Source organism: Emydura macquarii, unplaced genomic scaffold, assembly GCF_026122565.2.
Source record: "Emydura macquarii macquarii isolate MOO-44397 ecotype Brisbane River unplaced genomic scaffold, CSIRO-AGI_Emac_v2 contig_1230, whole genome shotgun sequence".
Lineage (NCBI taxonomy): Eukaryota > Metazoa > Chordata > Testudines > Chelidae > Emydura > Emydura macquarii.
Window position 1 is genome coordinate 13,352,241 of NW_027131367.1, and position 15,004 is coordinate 13,367,244.

At 46.6% G+C, this 15,004-nt stretch overlaps 1 protein-coding gene across 7 annotated transcripts in view; it reads left to right on the top strand.

Annotated features, from left to right (window-relative positions):
- Positions 1-12,589, top strand: part of LLGL2 (LLGL scribble cell polarity complex component 2) — a 49,455-nt gene extending 36,866 nt beyond the window's left edge. For 2 of the 7 annotated variants that reach the window (XM_067547559.1, XM_067547558.1), the window contains exons 17-27: positions 3,142-3,292; positions 3,849-3,965; positions 6,108-6,274; positions 7,133-7,397; positions 8,145-8,298; positions 9,158-9,195; positions 9,711-9,758; positions 10,317-10,359; positions 10,578-10,632; positions 11,061-11,122; positions 11,878-12,589. In XM_067547559.1, coding sequence (XP_067403660.1) covers positions 3,142-3,292; positions 3,849-3,965; positions 6,108-6,274; positions 7,133-7,397; positions 8,145-8,298; positions 9,158-9,195; positions 9,711-9,758; positions 10,317-10,359; positions 10,578-10,632; positions 11,061-11,114 — 1,092 coding nt within the window. In that variant the 3' untranslated portion in view covers positions 11,115-11,122; positions 11,878-12,589. Of the gene's footprint in view, positions 1-501; positions 665-3,141; positions 3,293-3,848; positions 3,966-6,107; positions 6,275-7,132; positions 7,398-8,144; positions 8,299-9,157; positions 9,196-9,710; positions 9,759-10,316; positions 10,360-10,577; positions 10,633-11,060; positions 11,123-11,877 lie in introns of those variants that run through there. The other 5 variants (XM_067547560.1, XM_067547561.1, XM_067547562.1 and 2 more) reach the window with 5 other exon arrangements.
- Positions 12,590-15,004: the final 2,415 nt, after the last annotated feature.

Genomic DNA, 15,004 nt, shown 5'->3' on the forward strand with positions numbered 1-15,004 from the left:
TCCCTTACTGCATCTTGGCAAAATAGCCAGCACTCAGGGCATGTCTACACTACAAAATTAAGTCACCCTAACTTACGTCAGCATGTAGCCACCACAGTAGTTACATTGCTAACGTGTGTCTGTACTTCACTCCTTGCGTCGGCAGTGCACTTCCTCACCAGGAGCACTTATATTGATTGTACTGTCGGTGCGGGGTATTGTGGGATGGCTTTTGAAAGCTGGTAACAGTCAATGTAAGCAATGCAGTGTCTACACTGACAGTGCATTGAGCTAACTACATTGACATTGACCTTATGCCTTTTGTGAAGATGGAGTTAAGTCGGTGTAGCAGGGCATTTACATTGGTGGAAGCGAAATTTTAGTGTAGACATTTCCATAGTTAGGGCAACATAAGCTACCTTGTATTGACCTAACTGTGCTGTAGACCAGGCTTCAGTCTTACCACTCCTGACATTGATAACGATTAGATAGAGAACACTTGATTAACTTTGTTTGTTTTAGGTCTTTCGCTGGCAAAATCCACTGTGCGAAGTTGAGCCTGTGAGATGAAATAAGAATATTAATAAAATGCAGAATTTTGTCTAGGACCAAAGTAGTGCTTTCCCTTTCTCTTGCTTGCCATTGCCTTTCTCCTCCCCCACACGGTAAAAAGGTTCCAGAGGAGATTGAGGGAGATCCTATGCCCAAGGTTAAATTTTCCTGTAGAGAGGAAGTCTCTCCATAACTGTAACTACTTGATGTCTTTTGAGAGAGACAAGGTGGACAAGGCGAGTGCGGTAAGAGCTTTTATTGGACCAGTTTCTGTTGGTAGAAAAGACAAGCTTTGAAGTTCCACAGAGTTCTTGAGGTTTGGGGAAGGTCATTAGTGTCACAGTTAACATAAACGTGAGGTGGAAGAGATTGTGAAGTGCACAATTAACACCTCTGCAGCCATAGGACAAACAGATTGTTGTAATGAGACAAAAAACCATCGTCACTATTGAGTCCATGATTTTTGGTGTCTATCAGAGTTAGGAATTTAAGCTCCCAGGCTCATCTTATCATTTTTCTGAGAGAGTTCATTCGAGACAATAGTGATTGGTCTTGTTTCACCCGCATAGTTGTTGTTTGGGGTATTTGATGCACTGGATGAGGTACACCACATGTCGTAATAGGCATGAGTAAGAGCCGTGGATATTGAAAGGTGTGTTGTGGGAGACGTTGATCATCATAGCAGTGGAGATATGGCTGCAGGTTTTGCATTTGTTGGGGGGAGGTCTGTACTGGTTTGAGCTGGTGTATCCTGGTCTGTGGGGAGCTTGCTTCTGATTTCTGGCCTTCAAAAAAAAAAAAAAAGGGGGTGGGGGGGTTTGAGAGAGATTTCTTTCAGGATGTGGCCCCCATCAAGTATGGGTTGTAATTGTTACCCTGTATGGGTTCCAGTGTGGAGTGATAGGTCACAACTTAACAATGTGCAGTCAGTGGTTTTTTTTTCCCCTGAGTTGAAGCAGGTTCTCTCAGTGAATTAGGGTGGCCTGTTCCATGGTGCGATTTACTTCTCTGGTGTAGTGTCCTTGTTTGGTGAAAGTGGTTTTAAGTGTGTTTAGGTGTGTATCCTGGACATTCTCCTTAAAACGTATTCTGTGGTATCTGAGCGCCTGTAGATAGCAGATTTCTTGGTGTGTCTGGGGTGGTTGCTGGATCTGTGGAAGTAAGTGTGGTGATGCTTGAGTTTCTGGTATCTAGTTGTCTGGGGATGGTGTTTGGGGAGTTGATGCTGGTGCAGGAGCATTCTAGAGTTTGTATGGGGGAGTAGGTGTTCAAGTTGTGGTGAAAATCTGAGGGCGTTTAGGTGGTTTATCCAGCAGATAAAAATATCTTCGCTGCATCTCAGGTATGTCATTGGTTTTGTGGTGCATTGCCCAGAAATTGATTGTCAAGGTGGCCTATGAAGAGGTTGGCATGGTGGGGAGTCATCCTTGTACCCAGGGCTGTTTCCATGATTTGGATAAATTGTTTGTTGAATGTAAAGTTGTTATGGGTGGGGATGAAATGGATGAGTTTGCCAGTGTGTTTGGGGTGGAGATCTGAGTGTTGTCCATTGTCTGGTAGATATTTGAGGCAGACAGTGATGCCATCATCCTGAGGGATGTTCGTGTATAGGGAGGTGACATCCATTGGCCAGTATGGTGTTTTGAGAGATGTGGTTGTTGTTGCAATGTTTCTGGAGGAAGTAGGTTACCTCCTGGAGAAGATGGCCCTTTGTGTGGTGAGTGGTTTGAGAACAGTTTGAGAGTCCTGATATTTCTTGAGTAAGAATGCCATGGCCAGATATGTGTCTGCCTGAGTTCCCTTGTTTGTGTATCTTGGGAAGTATGTAGAAGATCCCTGGGATGGGTTCATGGGGGATGAGGTGGTAGAATTTCTCTAGGAGATGTTTGGGGAAGGATTTGATATCCTTAAATTCCTGAGTGAACTGTGCCATGTGGTTGTCTGAGTTCTTTATAGAAAGTGGATGTCAGACCAATTGTCAGTTGGCCTTGTTGATGTAGTCATCACGGTTGAGAACTGTGATGGTGCCCCTTTGTCTGCTGTCTTAGTCACTATTCGGTGGTTGGATTTCAAGGGCAGTATAGCTGTCCTCTCAACAGAGGTTGGTTCAATAAAAGTTCACCAGTGGAAGTTGGTTTTATAAGATATTACTCCACCCAACTTGTTTCTTTCATATCCTGGGACCAACGTGGCTACAACAACACAAGCCACACAGTGAAAGATGTCTTTAAGTCCAGTGCTCCGTGGGTTCAGCCTATTGCACTGGCAAAAGCTGGAGAAATGCAATATGCAGGAGGGACTTAAGGAAATTTAAAATCTGAATTCTCATCTTTATATAGGATTCAGGTAAACTGAATAGCCTTGTTCTCCTTCAAGCGCCCTCTGCACATTCACGCTTATGGGATGCTCAGGCCTGAGTTGGAACACCCTGCAAGTGTGAATATACAGAGTCCATCTTGAAGAACCTTGGTTACGAGTAAGTAACCTTCATTTACCAGCATCTGTTAATCCCTGTTTGCGCTAGAAGAGATTGCTGGGGAGGAGGGAAGAGAAGTGTTATGTCTGAGAGACTCCAGAACTTATCTCATCCCATCTGTTCTTCACATGAAGGTGCAAGAGGCGAATTCCAGGTTTGACCAAGGTGCATTACAGGAGATGGAACTGGCTCCAATCCAGCGGAAGATCGAAGCACGGACTGCAGAAGACTCCTTCACTGGCTTCGTGCGCACCTTGTACTTCGCAGACACCTTCTTGAGAGACAGTGAGTAGAATGAACTCTCCGTCAGCCACACACTGCAATAAGTGAAAGAGAGCGCTATGGTCTGCCAGGTCATAGACCCAGCACCGCCCTTCTTGTGCTGCTAGCAGCACTGAAACTATTCAGTCTAGAGCAAAAGTAAATGACTGAGAGCAGAGCTGTTCTGTACAATCATTGCCTGCTGCTGACTGACCCATGACTAAACAAGTGCACCTTCCTGGAGGAGAGTTTGAAGCATGTGGTTTTCAGATAGGATGAAACTTCTTTTGCCTGAAACACCATTCATGGCTTCTTCACCTCTGACTGCCAAAAGCCCATTCCGTGAAGGGACAGGATGTGGTTCCTCTTAGGCCGGATACGGGATGCATCAGATACCAAACTGATACTGCATTTGAATTTCCCTCTAATCCATGTATGCCCTTGGGTTAGTATGAGCGTACACCTCTTCAGGAGGAGGGATGGGTATCTGCTGTTGCAAGGTACACACAGACAGCAGAACCACTCCATTACGTTAAAAAGTTCCTGGAGAGACTGTTCATGGGCTTCATCCCTGTTCCAGGTTCCCGCCACTGTCCCTCCTTGTGGGCAGGCACCAATGGAGGCACGGTCTATGCGTTCTCTTTGCGTGTTCCGCCGGCGGAGAGAAGGATGGATGAGCTTGTCAGGGCAGAGCAGGGTGAGTGTCGATCAGAAGTGGGAACATGTGAAATAGCCCTACTGGGATCAAAGGGGCAACCAGGGCCCCCACTGGAGGGGAGGGGGACGGGTATACATTACCAGGGCTCGGAGGCCCTGAGTGGCCTGGCCCAGGCTGCAACCCCATTATGGGATGGGGCCCGTGTTAAGTTTGTACTGGGCCTGAAAAAATTACGCTTGGGCCCTGGGGGCAACTGTTACATACTGCTAGAGAGGGGCAAAGCTGTCTGTTATAATGGAGAGCAAGATGACTTGGAAACGCAAGTCAAGTTAATGCTGCTTGGCGGGGAGGAGAAATCCGATAACGTTTTGAGCAATCGTAGCTCAGTGTTTTTGATTATAAACTAGTTTTGCTGCCCCCCTGAACCTCTCTAGTTTTAATTCCCATTAGGCGGCTGTTGAAGGCACTGCTCCCATACCCAGCGACTGAACTCTGCCAACAACCCTCTCCCCCTCCCACAACAGACACTCTTTCTGGTGTATCATTCTGAGAGGGAAGCCCATTACATCCTTTCACTCCACCATTAATAGTACCGATGAATAAGTTAAAATGAGCCAGTTCCATCAGTCTGCTATCTTGCTTATTTAAAACTTTTAGATTTGATCTTGTGCACTTAGCTAGGAGGCGAAGAATCTAATTTATAGGCCAGAGGAGTCCATAGGCCTTGCCTCAAATTATCGCTAAAAGATGACTCTTCGGAGCCTCTGTACACTAAATGTGACAGCATTTTGAAAAGGACTGTATCACCATTGTGTGCATTTGCCTGTGCATCTAGCCTATGGGGTATTAATTAGGAGCAACAGTGCATTAGATAGCCAGCATCAATCCAGTTATTCCTGCTTCAAATACCAGCTTTTCCAAAGACGCCTGCTTGGACGGCATATGTCAGTAATAGTCTCAGACAACATGGTGATGGGTGTTGCAGGGAAACCTCCAATAATAGCCTAATCCACTTACACACTTTAACTGTTGTCAGTTGGAATTTGGAAATGTTTGAATTCAGTTTAAATGTCCATTCCAGCTAAACTGAGTTGAAAAACTGTTTGACCATGCAATGTGAAAGGAATAGAGTTATTAGAAGCATGTCCTAGTCTATAATGGCTTTAACGTGGCTGATGAAAATGCTTTAAACCAGGGCTTCTCAACAAATTTTTGGTTGCCTCAGAGTTTGGCCACCAACTCTTGCTGCTGACCACTCGGATACATTTTTCTAAAACACTTTTTTTGGGGGAAAAAACCCCAGATACGCACCTATGCATGTCCGAATCATTGTAACTTATTTATGTAGGGGTTTTTTGCAGACACAATAATAAAAATAATGTACAGTTGTATTTTGGTGCCCTTGGCTCCCCATTGCCCCCTCCAGGCTCACCGTTGTCCCCTTGGGCCCCACTGCTTCTCCTCCATTGCCCCAAGCTCCCTTCCATGGCCTTGCATCCCAGACTTCTGCCCCACTCCTTGCCTCTTGACTGCAGTTCCCAGTAAGGCCTGCCCTGCTGAAGCCCCACTGCCCTGAGCCAACACCCAGGCCAGAAGGCCCTGGCTGCAGCTGGGGGAGGAAGGAGGGGTGAAACCTAGAGTCCTGCTACCCTGGGGGGCTGAAACCTGAAGCCCCATGGGCCTGCTGCCAGATCCTCCAGCTGAATCAGTAGAGGAGGGCTGATGTCCCACCCCCGGAGTCTCCTGGCGGATGGGGATGCAAGGGGGCCTGGAACTCCTGGGCACTGCAGGGAGGGGCTGCTGCTTTGCCCCTCCCCATCTCTGCCCAGGAGTTGTCCTGGCCTCAGGAAAACCCCCTGGTGGCCACATTTGGGAAATGCCAGTTTACCAAGGGTAGTGTCTAAAGCAGCATTTCCAGAATCCTGGCTCAAGGGCCAGCGGTGAACTAATATTTTCTACAGGTACAGATGCTGCTACACAAGCAAAGGAAGCAAACATAGAGAGCCACATAGGTTTCAACTCCCTTTTTTAAAAAAAGTGTGCTAAATGGAAGACTATTGGGTATAGAAATCCCTTCTCTTGTTTCAGAAGGGCATGTGTGAGTTCTAATGCTACATGTCACATCCTCTTGGCTGGTATCATACGTGTCTTTTTCTCACTCTTCTCCCCATGTTTGTCTAGCCAAGGAAATTCAGCTGATGCACAGGGCTCCTGTTGTGGGGATACTTGTCTTGGATGGGCGCAGCACTCCCCTCCCAGAGCCGCTAGAAGTAGCACATGATCTTTCTAAAAGCCCTGATATGCAAGGCAGCCATCAGCTTCTTGTGGTGTCTGAAGAGCAGTTTAAGGTAAATACAGTCCACGTAGATCCCATGATATAAATTCCCTTGTTTAAGGTATTGATCTGCACTCTGAAGGATGGATTACTATTATGTATATTACAGTCGCTCCTAGGAACTGCAGTCAAGGATCAGGCTCTGGTGTGTGTGGCATCATACAAACCAGTGAAGACACTCCCTGCCCCACAGAACATAGGGTTGATGTCAGGGCACATCTGGTGTATGCAATGGACAGTTACCATAATGCAGATGGAGAATCTAGGGATTTTTGTAGATTTATTTAAAACTCTTTGGCAGCTGCAGTAATCAGCTATTGGAGAAGTTTAGGTTCTGCAGATTAGATTTTAGGGGACATGACTCTTTAAAAGGGACACTGAGGATTGGCAAGTGTTTGGAAAATTGTTCCCACTGTTTTTGCAGAGTAGCTAGATAGCCAATTATTGGTTAGTTTAAGGAAGGAGACCCCAGGAATAATTTATCAGGAGATCTTGTCATTTTAATGTGGTAAAGTGGGCCATTGGGTTAATCCCAGTTTTTTCTTATGGATATACTCTATGGCTGGAGGAGTCTGCAATTTGAAGGCTTACATTTTCTCCCAGTGAAGTCGGTGGCAAAATTCCCATTGACTTGAGTGAGAGCAGGAACAGGCCCTGAAATTGGGACCTTAGCTGGCTACATTTATGCCTGTTCAGGATCACATGATATCCAAGCCTCATTTTAAGCAGGAAGGCAAATTCCAACCTTCATTTCTGTGCATGTTGTTGGGCAAAGGTTCTCTATGAATCAAGGCTTTGTTAAAGCCAGGCAGGAGCAGCACCCTCCCTGGACTGGGGTGGTTGTATTATGTGGCTTTTTTTCTCCTGGCAGGTGTTCACGCTGCCCAAGGTTAGCGCCAAACTGAAGCTCAAGCTGACTGCTCTGGAAGGCTGTAGGGTACGAAAGGTGGCAGTCACTAACTTTGGCAGCTGCAAGACTGATGATTACAGTGAAAATGACCTGGCCATCCTCACTAACTTGGGAGACATTCAGATCATCTCTCTGCCCTTCCTCAAGCTACAGATCCGCTTCCCCTGTATCCGCAAAGAAGACGTGAGTGGCATTGCTTCCTGTGTCTTCACCAAATACGGCCAAGGTAATGGCACAGGCAGCAGAGGCTCCCCCAGATCACTTGCCTCTGCCATGTCTTTGGAACCCTTGTTTACTGTTCTTTTAAACTTAGCATTGGTTATGCAGCCCAGTTTCCATGATGAGTATGTTGAACCTTCTACTTAGCCATTCAGATCCAACAGTCATTGGGTACTAACTCACCTTGCAGCAGAAGGCAATGTCTTTTGGGGTCCATATGTCTTTGGATGCCTCAAAAAAGACTTCTCCATGTTGTGGCATCTTTCTGGGCAGCTGGATAGACTCTTCTTGAGTTGCTGCTCCACAACATTGTCACTTCCAAACTGACATCTGCGAAAGAGCTCCTCTGGGACTGCTTGCTTTTCCCTCTCGCACCTCCAAAAGGAAGGGAACAGACCTGCCGTGGAACTGTAGAAAGAGAGGGTGCTGGTCATGCTCTTGTCCTGGGGTTTGTGGATGAAAGAACTCTCAAACTGCAGGGTCTCAGACATGTGGCACTCAGCTTTAAAAAGATCACAAAGCACCCATCAGTTGCTGAATCACTGGGTTCATCCCTTAATGACACAAGTGCAGTACACTTCTCCAAAGCTCCCCAGTGCATTGGTTTGGAGGAAACATAAGAGGCTCTTTTTGGTGAGGAGAGCACATTTAGATCTCATTTCCTTTAGGCTGTGGTTCTGGATTCTGGCTCCTGAGCATGTGTTCTCTCTCGAAGTTGGTCACAAACAAGTGCCCTTTACATTTTCCCCTCTAGGTTTGTATCTGATCTCACCATCTGAGTTTGAGAGGTTCTCCTTATCTACCAAATGGTTGGTTGAGCCTCGATGTGTTGTGGATACACCAGAAAGTACAGGCAATAACTACTTGCACAACAAATCTGGCATGGAGAAGGCTACAAGGAAATCCAGGTAAGACCAGTTATAAAGCTCTCTCTAGAAGCACCTTGCTTCTGTAGTTTTGCTTTTCCATTACGGCCTATGTTTGAAGGGTGTTCTGACCTTGTTTTGCTGCTTCTGAAACTAGTCTTCCCTGACTTGGTCGAGACAGGACCATGTTACAGCAAATTCTAAATGTTCTTGTAGTCTGTCCTCCTCCCCTCCCCTGCCAAGCTCACTGTGATGCATTATCTTGTGGAGCCAGAGAATCTTTTCTTTCCAAAAATGACTGGACAGGGCTTCCTTTGAAGACTGTTAACGTCACTTGTGAACTGATTGCCATGAGGCAACATAACTTTCTCCCTGGTCCTTTCTCTATCCGCTGTGACAGGCAGTAATCAAGCCTGGAGATCCATCTCGGGTCTCCTCGTGTTAGACTAGACTCTTCTTAAAACCTTCTGATTGCTTCTCTTACATTTCCCACTACCAGCTTTCTAAGAGCGACCTCTTTTGAGGGCACTGCATGTAACTTCCCCACCCATTTGCACTCCGTCATGTTACTTGTTTGCAGTATTATGTAGCAGACTGGACAGTTGCTTTGTAGTTGGAACTCTGAAGTTCTTCCTTGTGGCAGCAGATCTTCCCTAGAGTTGGTGTGTTTTGGTGCAAGTCCCTTAGGGATTTTCTTTAAGAAAAATTGAGGCGTTCTGGCTGCTGGGGTACTTCCCTGTCACCCTACATCCTAATGCTTCTCTCAGCTGCTTGCTCAGGACATCGCTCTGTGTTAGCATGCGTGCTCTGATTGACCCAGAAGAATCTTTCATTGTCTGATCTGCCAGGTATGTACAAGAATCTACTTGCCTCTCTGCACTTTTTTTTTCCCCCCCCCCAGGGAATCGGGCAGGAGTTCCGGGGACCCCAGAGAAGATGGTAAGCAGACAAGAAGTGTATGTATTTAACTTGGTGACATGTTTAAATATTTTTAAGCCTTTGCTGCTGGTGGTCATATTTTCTTCAAAGAAAAGGGGTGAGGAGATGTAGTGTTGGGAGGAGGGGAGACACAAAGACCTACTTAAGATTGTTCTCCATCTGTGAGAAGCAGTCATCTCAGACTAACGCTACAGAACCTTCCGATGACCTGGACGTGACAGCTTCAGGTTCTACAACAGGCTTCTCTGGGTTTGTTTAGAAATGGAAGCATAGTCGTGCTGTGACGAAGGGACTGAGAAGGAGGTGTGAGTGTGGAGTCTTTTACCATTTAACAAGCACTTTGCTGTGATGCTGTCTCTAGAAAGAGCCAAACTGAGCTTACTAATAATCCACCTCTTTTTTTTGTGTGTGTGGTGTGGTTTCCTGTAGTGCCTATCACTGTAGTGCGTTAAGTACATATTGCCTTTACCCCCCATGAAAAGCAGCTGGATGTCAGCTTGTTTTCTGCCTTTCAGAGAGGAAGTCTGGGAGGCTGATGGAACATGCCTTACTCAATGATGAAAGTGAGTGAGACACAATTATTATTCCTGCTGGAGGGGGCAGCTACACTGGGTGGATGGGGGATGATGTGTAGCCTTCTCTGGCAGCAGCATGGACAGTTGGATCATCTTCTTGGTTACAGCAAACGGTTGCAGCTCCAAATACTACATAAATAATTTGCATTATTTGTATTACTTATAGCACGAAGGGGCTTCGCTTTCCAGCAATATCTGAGAATGAAAGGCCAGTTGGAACTAGCTATCTTCCTGAACTGCTGTCACGTTGGTGCTGGCAGCAGTTATTCTGGCGACACTGCTTCACTTCTCTGTGCCAGCATGTTTAAACCCCTTATTCAGAGTTTGGTAGCCATGTCACAGACAGAGGCAGTGCTATTTAAGGGTCTGACAACCAAGTAAGAGGCAGGAGGACAAGTTGAAAGGCCATTCTGAAGTGAGGTGTAGTAGAAGTGGCAAGTGCAATCAAGCTGTTAAAACAACATCACTGTAAATGTTTCCTGATTAAAGCAGAGGACTGTGCATATCTGCTCCCACTTCACCACTCTTTAACTGTTTGCTTTCCAGAAGTTCTGAAGGAGATCCAAAGTACCCTGGAGGGGGAGAGAGGGTGAGTACCCTGTGACCAGTCTTTCCTTCTCTCTGGTGGGCTGGTAAAGGTGGAAAAGCAGGGAAAATACCCAGCACAATAGCAGATATCATTGCAGTGAGTCACTGCAACTCATCCAATGTCTCTCTAGCTGGTCCAAAGAAAAACTTTCTGCACAAGAACAGCTCCTTCGAGTTTCTATAAATAACCCTTTGTCTTTGTCTCTTTTGGAGAAACAGAAGCGATCACATTTCCACATCCCAAAGGAGCAGGACTCTGAGTACTCGCATACAGGTGTCTGTTCAAATCAACCCACGCTAATTCTATGGGCAGGCCACATGGGCTTATTGGGCTGAAGATGGGACTTGGGACAGGAACTGTAGGATCTAATCTTGGTTCTGCACTGACTGTAACTTGGACATGTGTCTCTCTGCTCCAATTCCCTATTTCTACACGTAGGCAATAAGTTACCTCATGGGTGCTGGGCTTTAACTCTTGTCCACAGAACACTTTCAGCTGTTTAGGTGATGGGCTACAGAAGTGCAGATGAATGACTGGCATTACAACTGATGCAAAACGCTTTAGTGCTTGTAGGGTGGGAAAACCCCTGGTGTCCAAGGAGCTGCATAGAGGATGAGTGACTGACATACCTGCATGTATCCATCCAGATAAGAGAGGGTGATTGCATTGCACGGATGGACTTTGCTCCCTTGTCATTGCAGGAGCTATGGAGAAAGAAATTCAAGAAGAATTCACGTAGGACATGGACTGAGTAATGGAGGAGGTAGGTGGAGCCAACGGTATTTCCAGGCTCTGGTGCAGCAACATGAGGCAAGAAGCGAAGGGCCGGCGTTCACATGACACTCTGGAGTGTGGTGCTCTACAGATCACCTCCTCTGACTGAATGGGACTGCTGCTGACTGCCTGATATGTCTGCCAGTGTGTTTTAGCAGCCTGCATGCCACCTGAACAAATGTGCTGCCCCAGTCCTGGATAGAGGGACAAAAGCTCCTCCTGTCTGCATTGGAAGCTGTTGAAATTTGCTGTGGTCTCTTTATGGGAGAGCTGCTGGTAGAGAATAGGGGCTGAGCATTGGGGCATATAGACCTCCTCTGCATGCCACTCCCCTCTTCCTACCTTCTCCATCTCTTTGCAAGAGACATGAGCAGGTTAAGCTAAGGCGGGTCCACACAGCAGCATCACTCCCTGTGTTTTCAACATGGCCAAGGGAGGGAAGAACAGTACAGAGTATGTATATCTAGCCAGAGGGGTAAACTAACTTGCGTGCTGTGAATGTGCAGGCTGCCTGTGTGGCAGCCAGGGCATGAGGCCTGTTACTCGGGGTTTGCGTAGGGATGTGAGTTGATCTTGAGATGCATTGATGTGAACCCTAGACCAAAGATCAGACTGGCTCTGAGTAGTCCCATGAGTTCTACAAATCTTCTACCCAACATGTTCCTGAATTGGGAGGGTGTTGGTGGTGAGGGGGAGTTATCTGTTTAGAATGATCCTCATGGCTCCGCATATTCTTCCCCTAAGCAGAATGATCAGACCTCAGCAAAGCTGCCGTGACTTCTTGGCATTGGACTGAGTGCCATAACACTACTGACTGTGGGAAAGCCGTCCGTCTGGTGGGGAGGAGGCATCTTCTCCCTGCACAGCAGGAGACAGAGCTGCGCCATGTCTGCCTGCCTCTGCCCCTCGTGCCTCACCAGAAATCACCTCCTTCTCCTGGAGTCTGCCTTGCACAGAGGCCAGAAGCAGAAGCCTGCTCTGATGCACCACAAGCCTCTGTATGTCTTAGTAACTTTTTTAATGTTTGCACAATTCTCTCTTTTCTACTGGGCTGGGTTTTAAATTATAAATGTTACTGCCCTGGGTGCAGAGTTTTAATAAATACACTGTTACCTCTGAGTGGTTTAAGATTATTTTTTGTACTATTTTTTTAAATCGTATGGGTGTTTCAGTTTTAATGGAAACTTATTTTAAAAATGTACTTTTTAAAAAAACAAAACTAAAACAAGTGAAATAATATATCTGTCTTTTTAGATCCCTATGGCTGCTGTAACTGGTATTTGAATGAGGAATTCCGGTTAGGTTTTGTGTGACAGTACTGTACTGATAACTGGTTTTACAGATTTGGGTAGAATCTATTTTTGTAGCTGTTCATATTGGAGGAAATTCAATCAAACTTGATTTGTGTCTCAACACTACGTTGCTCTTTTTGAAATAAATGAAAACCCTCAATTACCTTTGTGGTCATGGTCTGCTCTAGTATCTGTCACTTGGATAAAAGCAAGGACGCCTTTGCATGGTAGAAGCAGTGCAACTTCAGGGGTGGGGGTCTCAGACCAGCCTCTACATGTGTCACTCCAGTGTTGCTGATGAACCAGTTCTAATCAATGCATGTGTCTGATTAGAGGGAGGAGCTGTGCTAATGTTCACCTTCTCACTTACCTCCTTCACCCAAGGATTGGGGGGGCTTACGAATCCATCCTGAGACATGTGATCTAGAAGTATTTCCTGACTTTATCTCATGCTAATTCATAGCAAAATTAGCAAATCATGGGGACTATTATGTGCTAGTACTGAAAGTGAAAGAGGGGTTGTACAGTACACCAAACCAGCTGTGAGCCCTGCAGAAAAGCTTTGAGTAGGAGAAATTCTTTTGTAAGAAATCTTTCCTCCCTTCTCCATCAAAGCTAAAATTGATCTCTTGTTTTCATTACTAGTCTCTTAATCTCTTCCCCACTCCACTTCTGTTGGAGGGTGGGAGTTGCTAAGGAAGGGGTGAATGTGTTGATCTACTTTTCCAAATCAACTCGAAAGATTTATGAAGGAGAAGTTAGACTTGTTTAGACTTCCTGGTACTGGGAACTGCATAGCACCTGTTTGAAGCAGTAACTCAGCTTTTCTACCCGTGTCCCTAGCTTGTGGTGCAAACACATGATCTGCGAGCACTCCTTAGCAGTGCAGGTCTGAGGTGCCTGGCATAGGATCTGACTGGGAGGGTGGTGGATCTGATTGGGAGGGTGGTCACTAATTACTAGCCGACACAACCAGTTGTTATAAAATCTGATTGGTGTGGCCCACTTCTACGCAGTCATGGCCCCTGGTTATTTGGTTTGTAAAGCTGGTGCCTTCCTGGCTTGTAGGGCAGCATGTGGAAACTCCCATTAATGTTTTCTATGACAGATGGAGCAATGCTCTTTGGATGACACACACTGGCTGGTGAGATGGTTATCACGTGGGTTGGGGCTTAACATTATACGGAGAGTTCATTCTGAACTCCTAACCTCAACAGCTCACTACAGTGAAGGTGCCATCTACCATCTGCTAACTTTTGCCATGCAAACCTCATTCTTGCTTCATACCCACTTAAGAAAAGTCCCCAACCCTCCCAGTTAAAAGCAGCTGAACTTGACCTCCAGGGTGCGAGGGCAATGTATTTACTAGCCTTGCAGGGACAGGTGTTCATGAGATGGGGAATTTTTTAACTTTATGGTAACAATATTTAGAGCCCCTGGCAAATGGTTTCATAACCCATCAGCTTCCACTGCAGGACAGGAAGGTCTGTTTGCCTGCACTGCATTTGTGATAAGTGCAGTGCATTGGTGAAGAACGTTTGTTGAAGGGAGATGAATCAGGGCTCAGCCATGCAAGACTCCACCCACTCTTTCCCAAGATAACCAACTGCCCATGGCTGAGTGTAGGAGGCTAAATGGCAAATAACTCCATTCTGTCCCCTTCTCTGATACATTTGGCATGTTCCCGAAAGGATGCCATCAACCTCGATCACATTAGCAAGGAAAAGGCTTTCAGACAAATCTTCCCCTGTAACTCCTTTAGATGCCTTTTTTTTAATCTGACAATGTTTTGTGCCTAATCAGTTTTGCTTTCATGTTTGGTCTTTCACTTCCTAGTCTGCATCCTAGCCATCTGAAGAAACAGTCAAGGTGCTTCCCCAGCCACCCCTGAGAGGGGGTAGCGCAGCAGCAACTTCTGCACTGAAGTTGTCTGCTCTTACTATTTCTAAATGTGGAGTGTCCTACTGTCCTGGGAAATGTCTGGCTGGGAAAATGGGAGACCATCTCCCAGCTAATCTCCTCATGCCCCACCAAGGAACACTGCACACAACCCTGGAGGGGAGCAGAGGGAGAAGTTGAATGGGACCCCTGCACCATCTAGGAAAGGAAGCAGAGAAACAGCCTGGATGGATGGTTTGTCCCTCCCCAAGCTATTTGCACAGAGCTACAACCCTCACAGGAGCAGGAGGGGAAGGCTGCACCCTACTGGGCTGTATGAGACAAGTGCCTTCCCCCACCACACCTACTGGGCCAGTGCTACAAGGCAAACCTGGGGAAGGGGAGTGGGCAGCAGAGCAGGGTAAATGGCCTCGCGGGGAGCATAGGTACAGGCGTGAGGTCTCTGCTCCCACAGAAAAAGGGGGAAGGCTGCTTTATTCCCCAAGACCAGCTCCAAGGGCAGCCTTGCAACTCATTCCCTGCAGGAGAGGAGCTGCTGGGAGCAGCCTGGGTGTCTGCATTCCAGACCTCTTCAGGAGCTGCTGCTCTCGGGCCCAGGCCTGCTCTGGTGCTTGTGATGTCAGCAGGTGTGGATGAGTGCTAGGAAATAATGGGGTAGTAGCCACAAGAGGTTTTCCTTT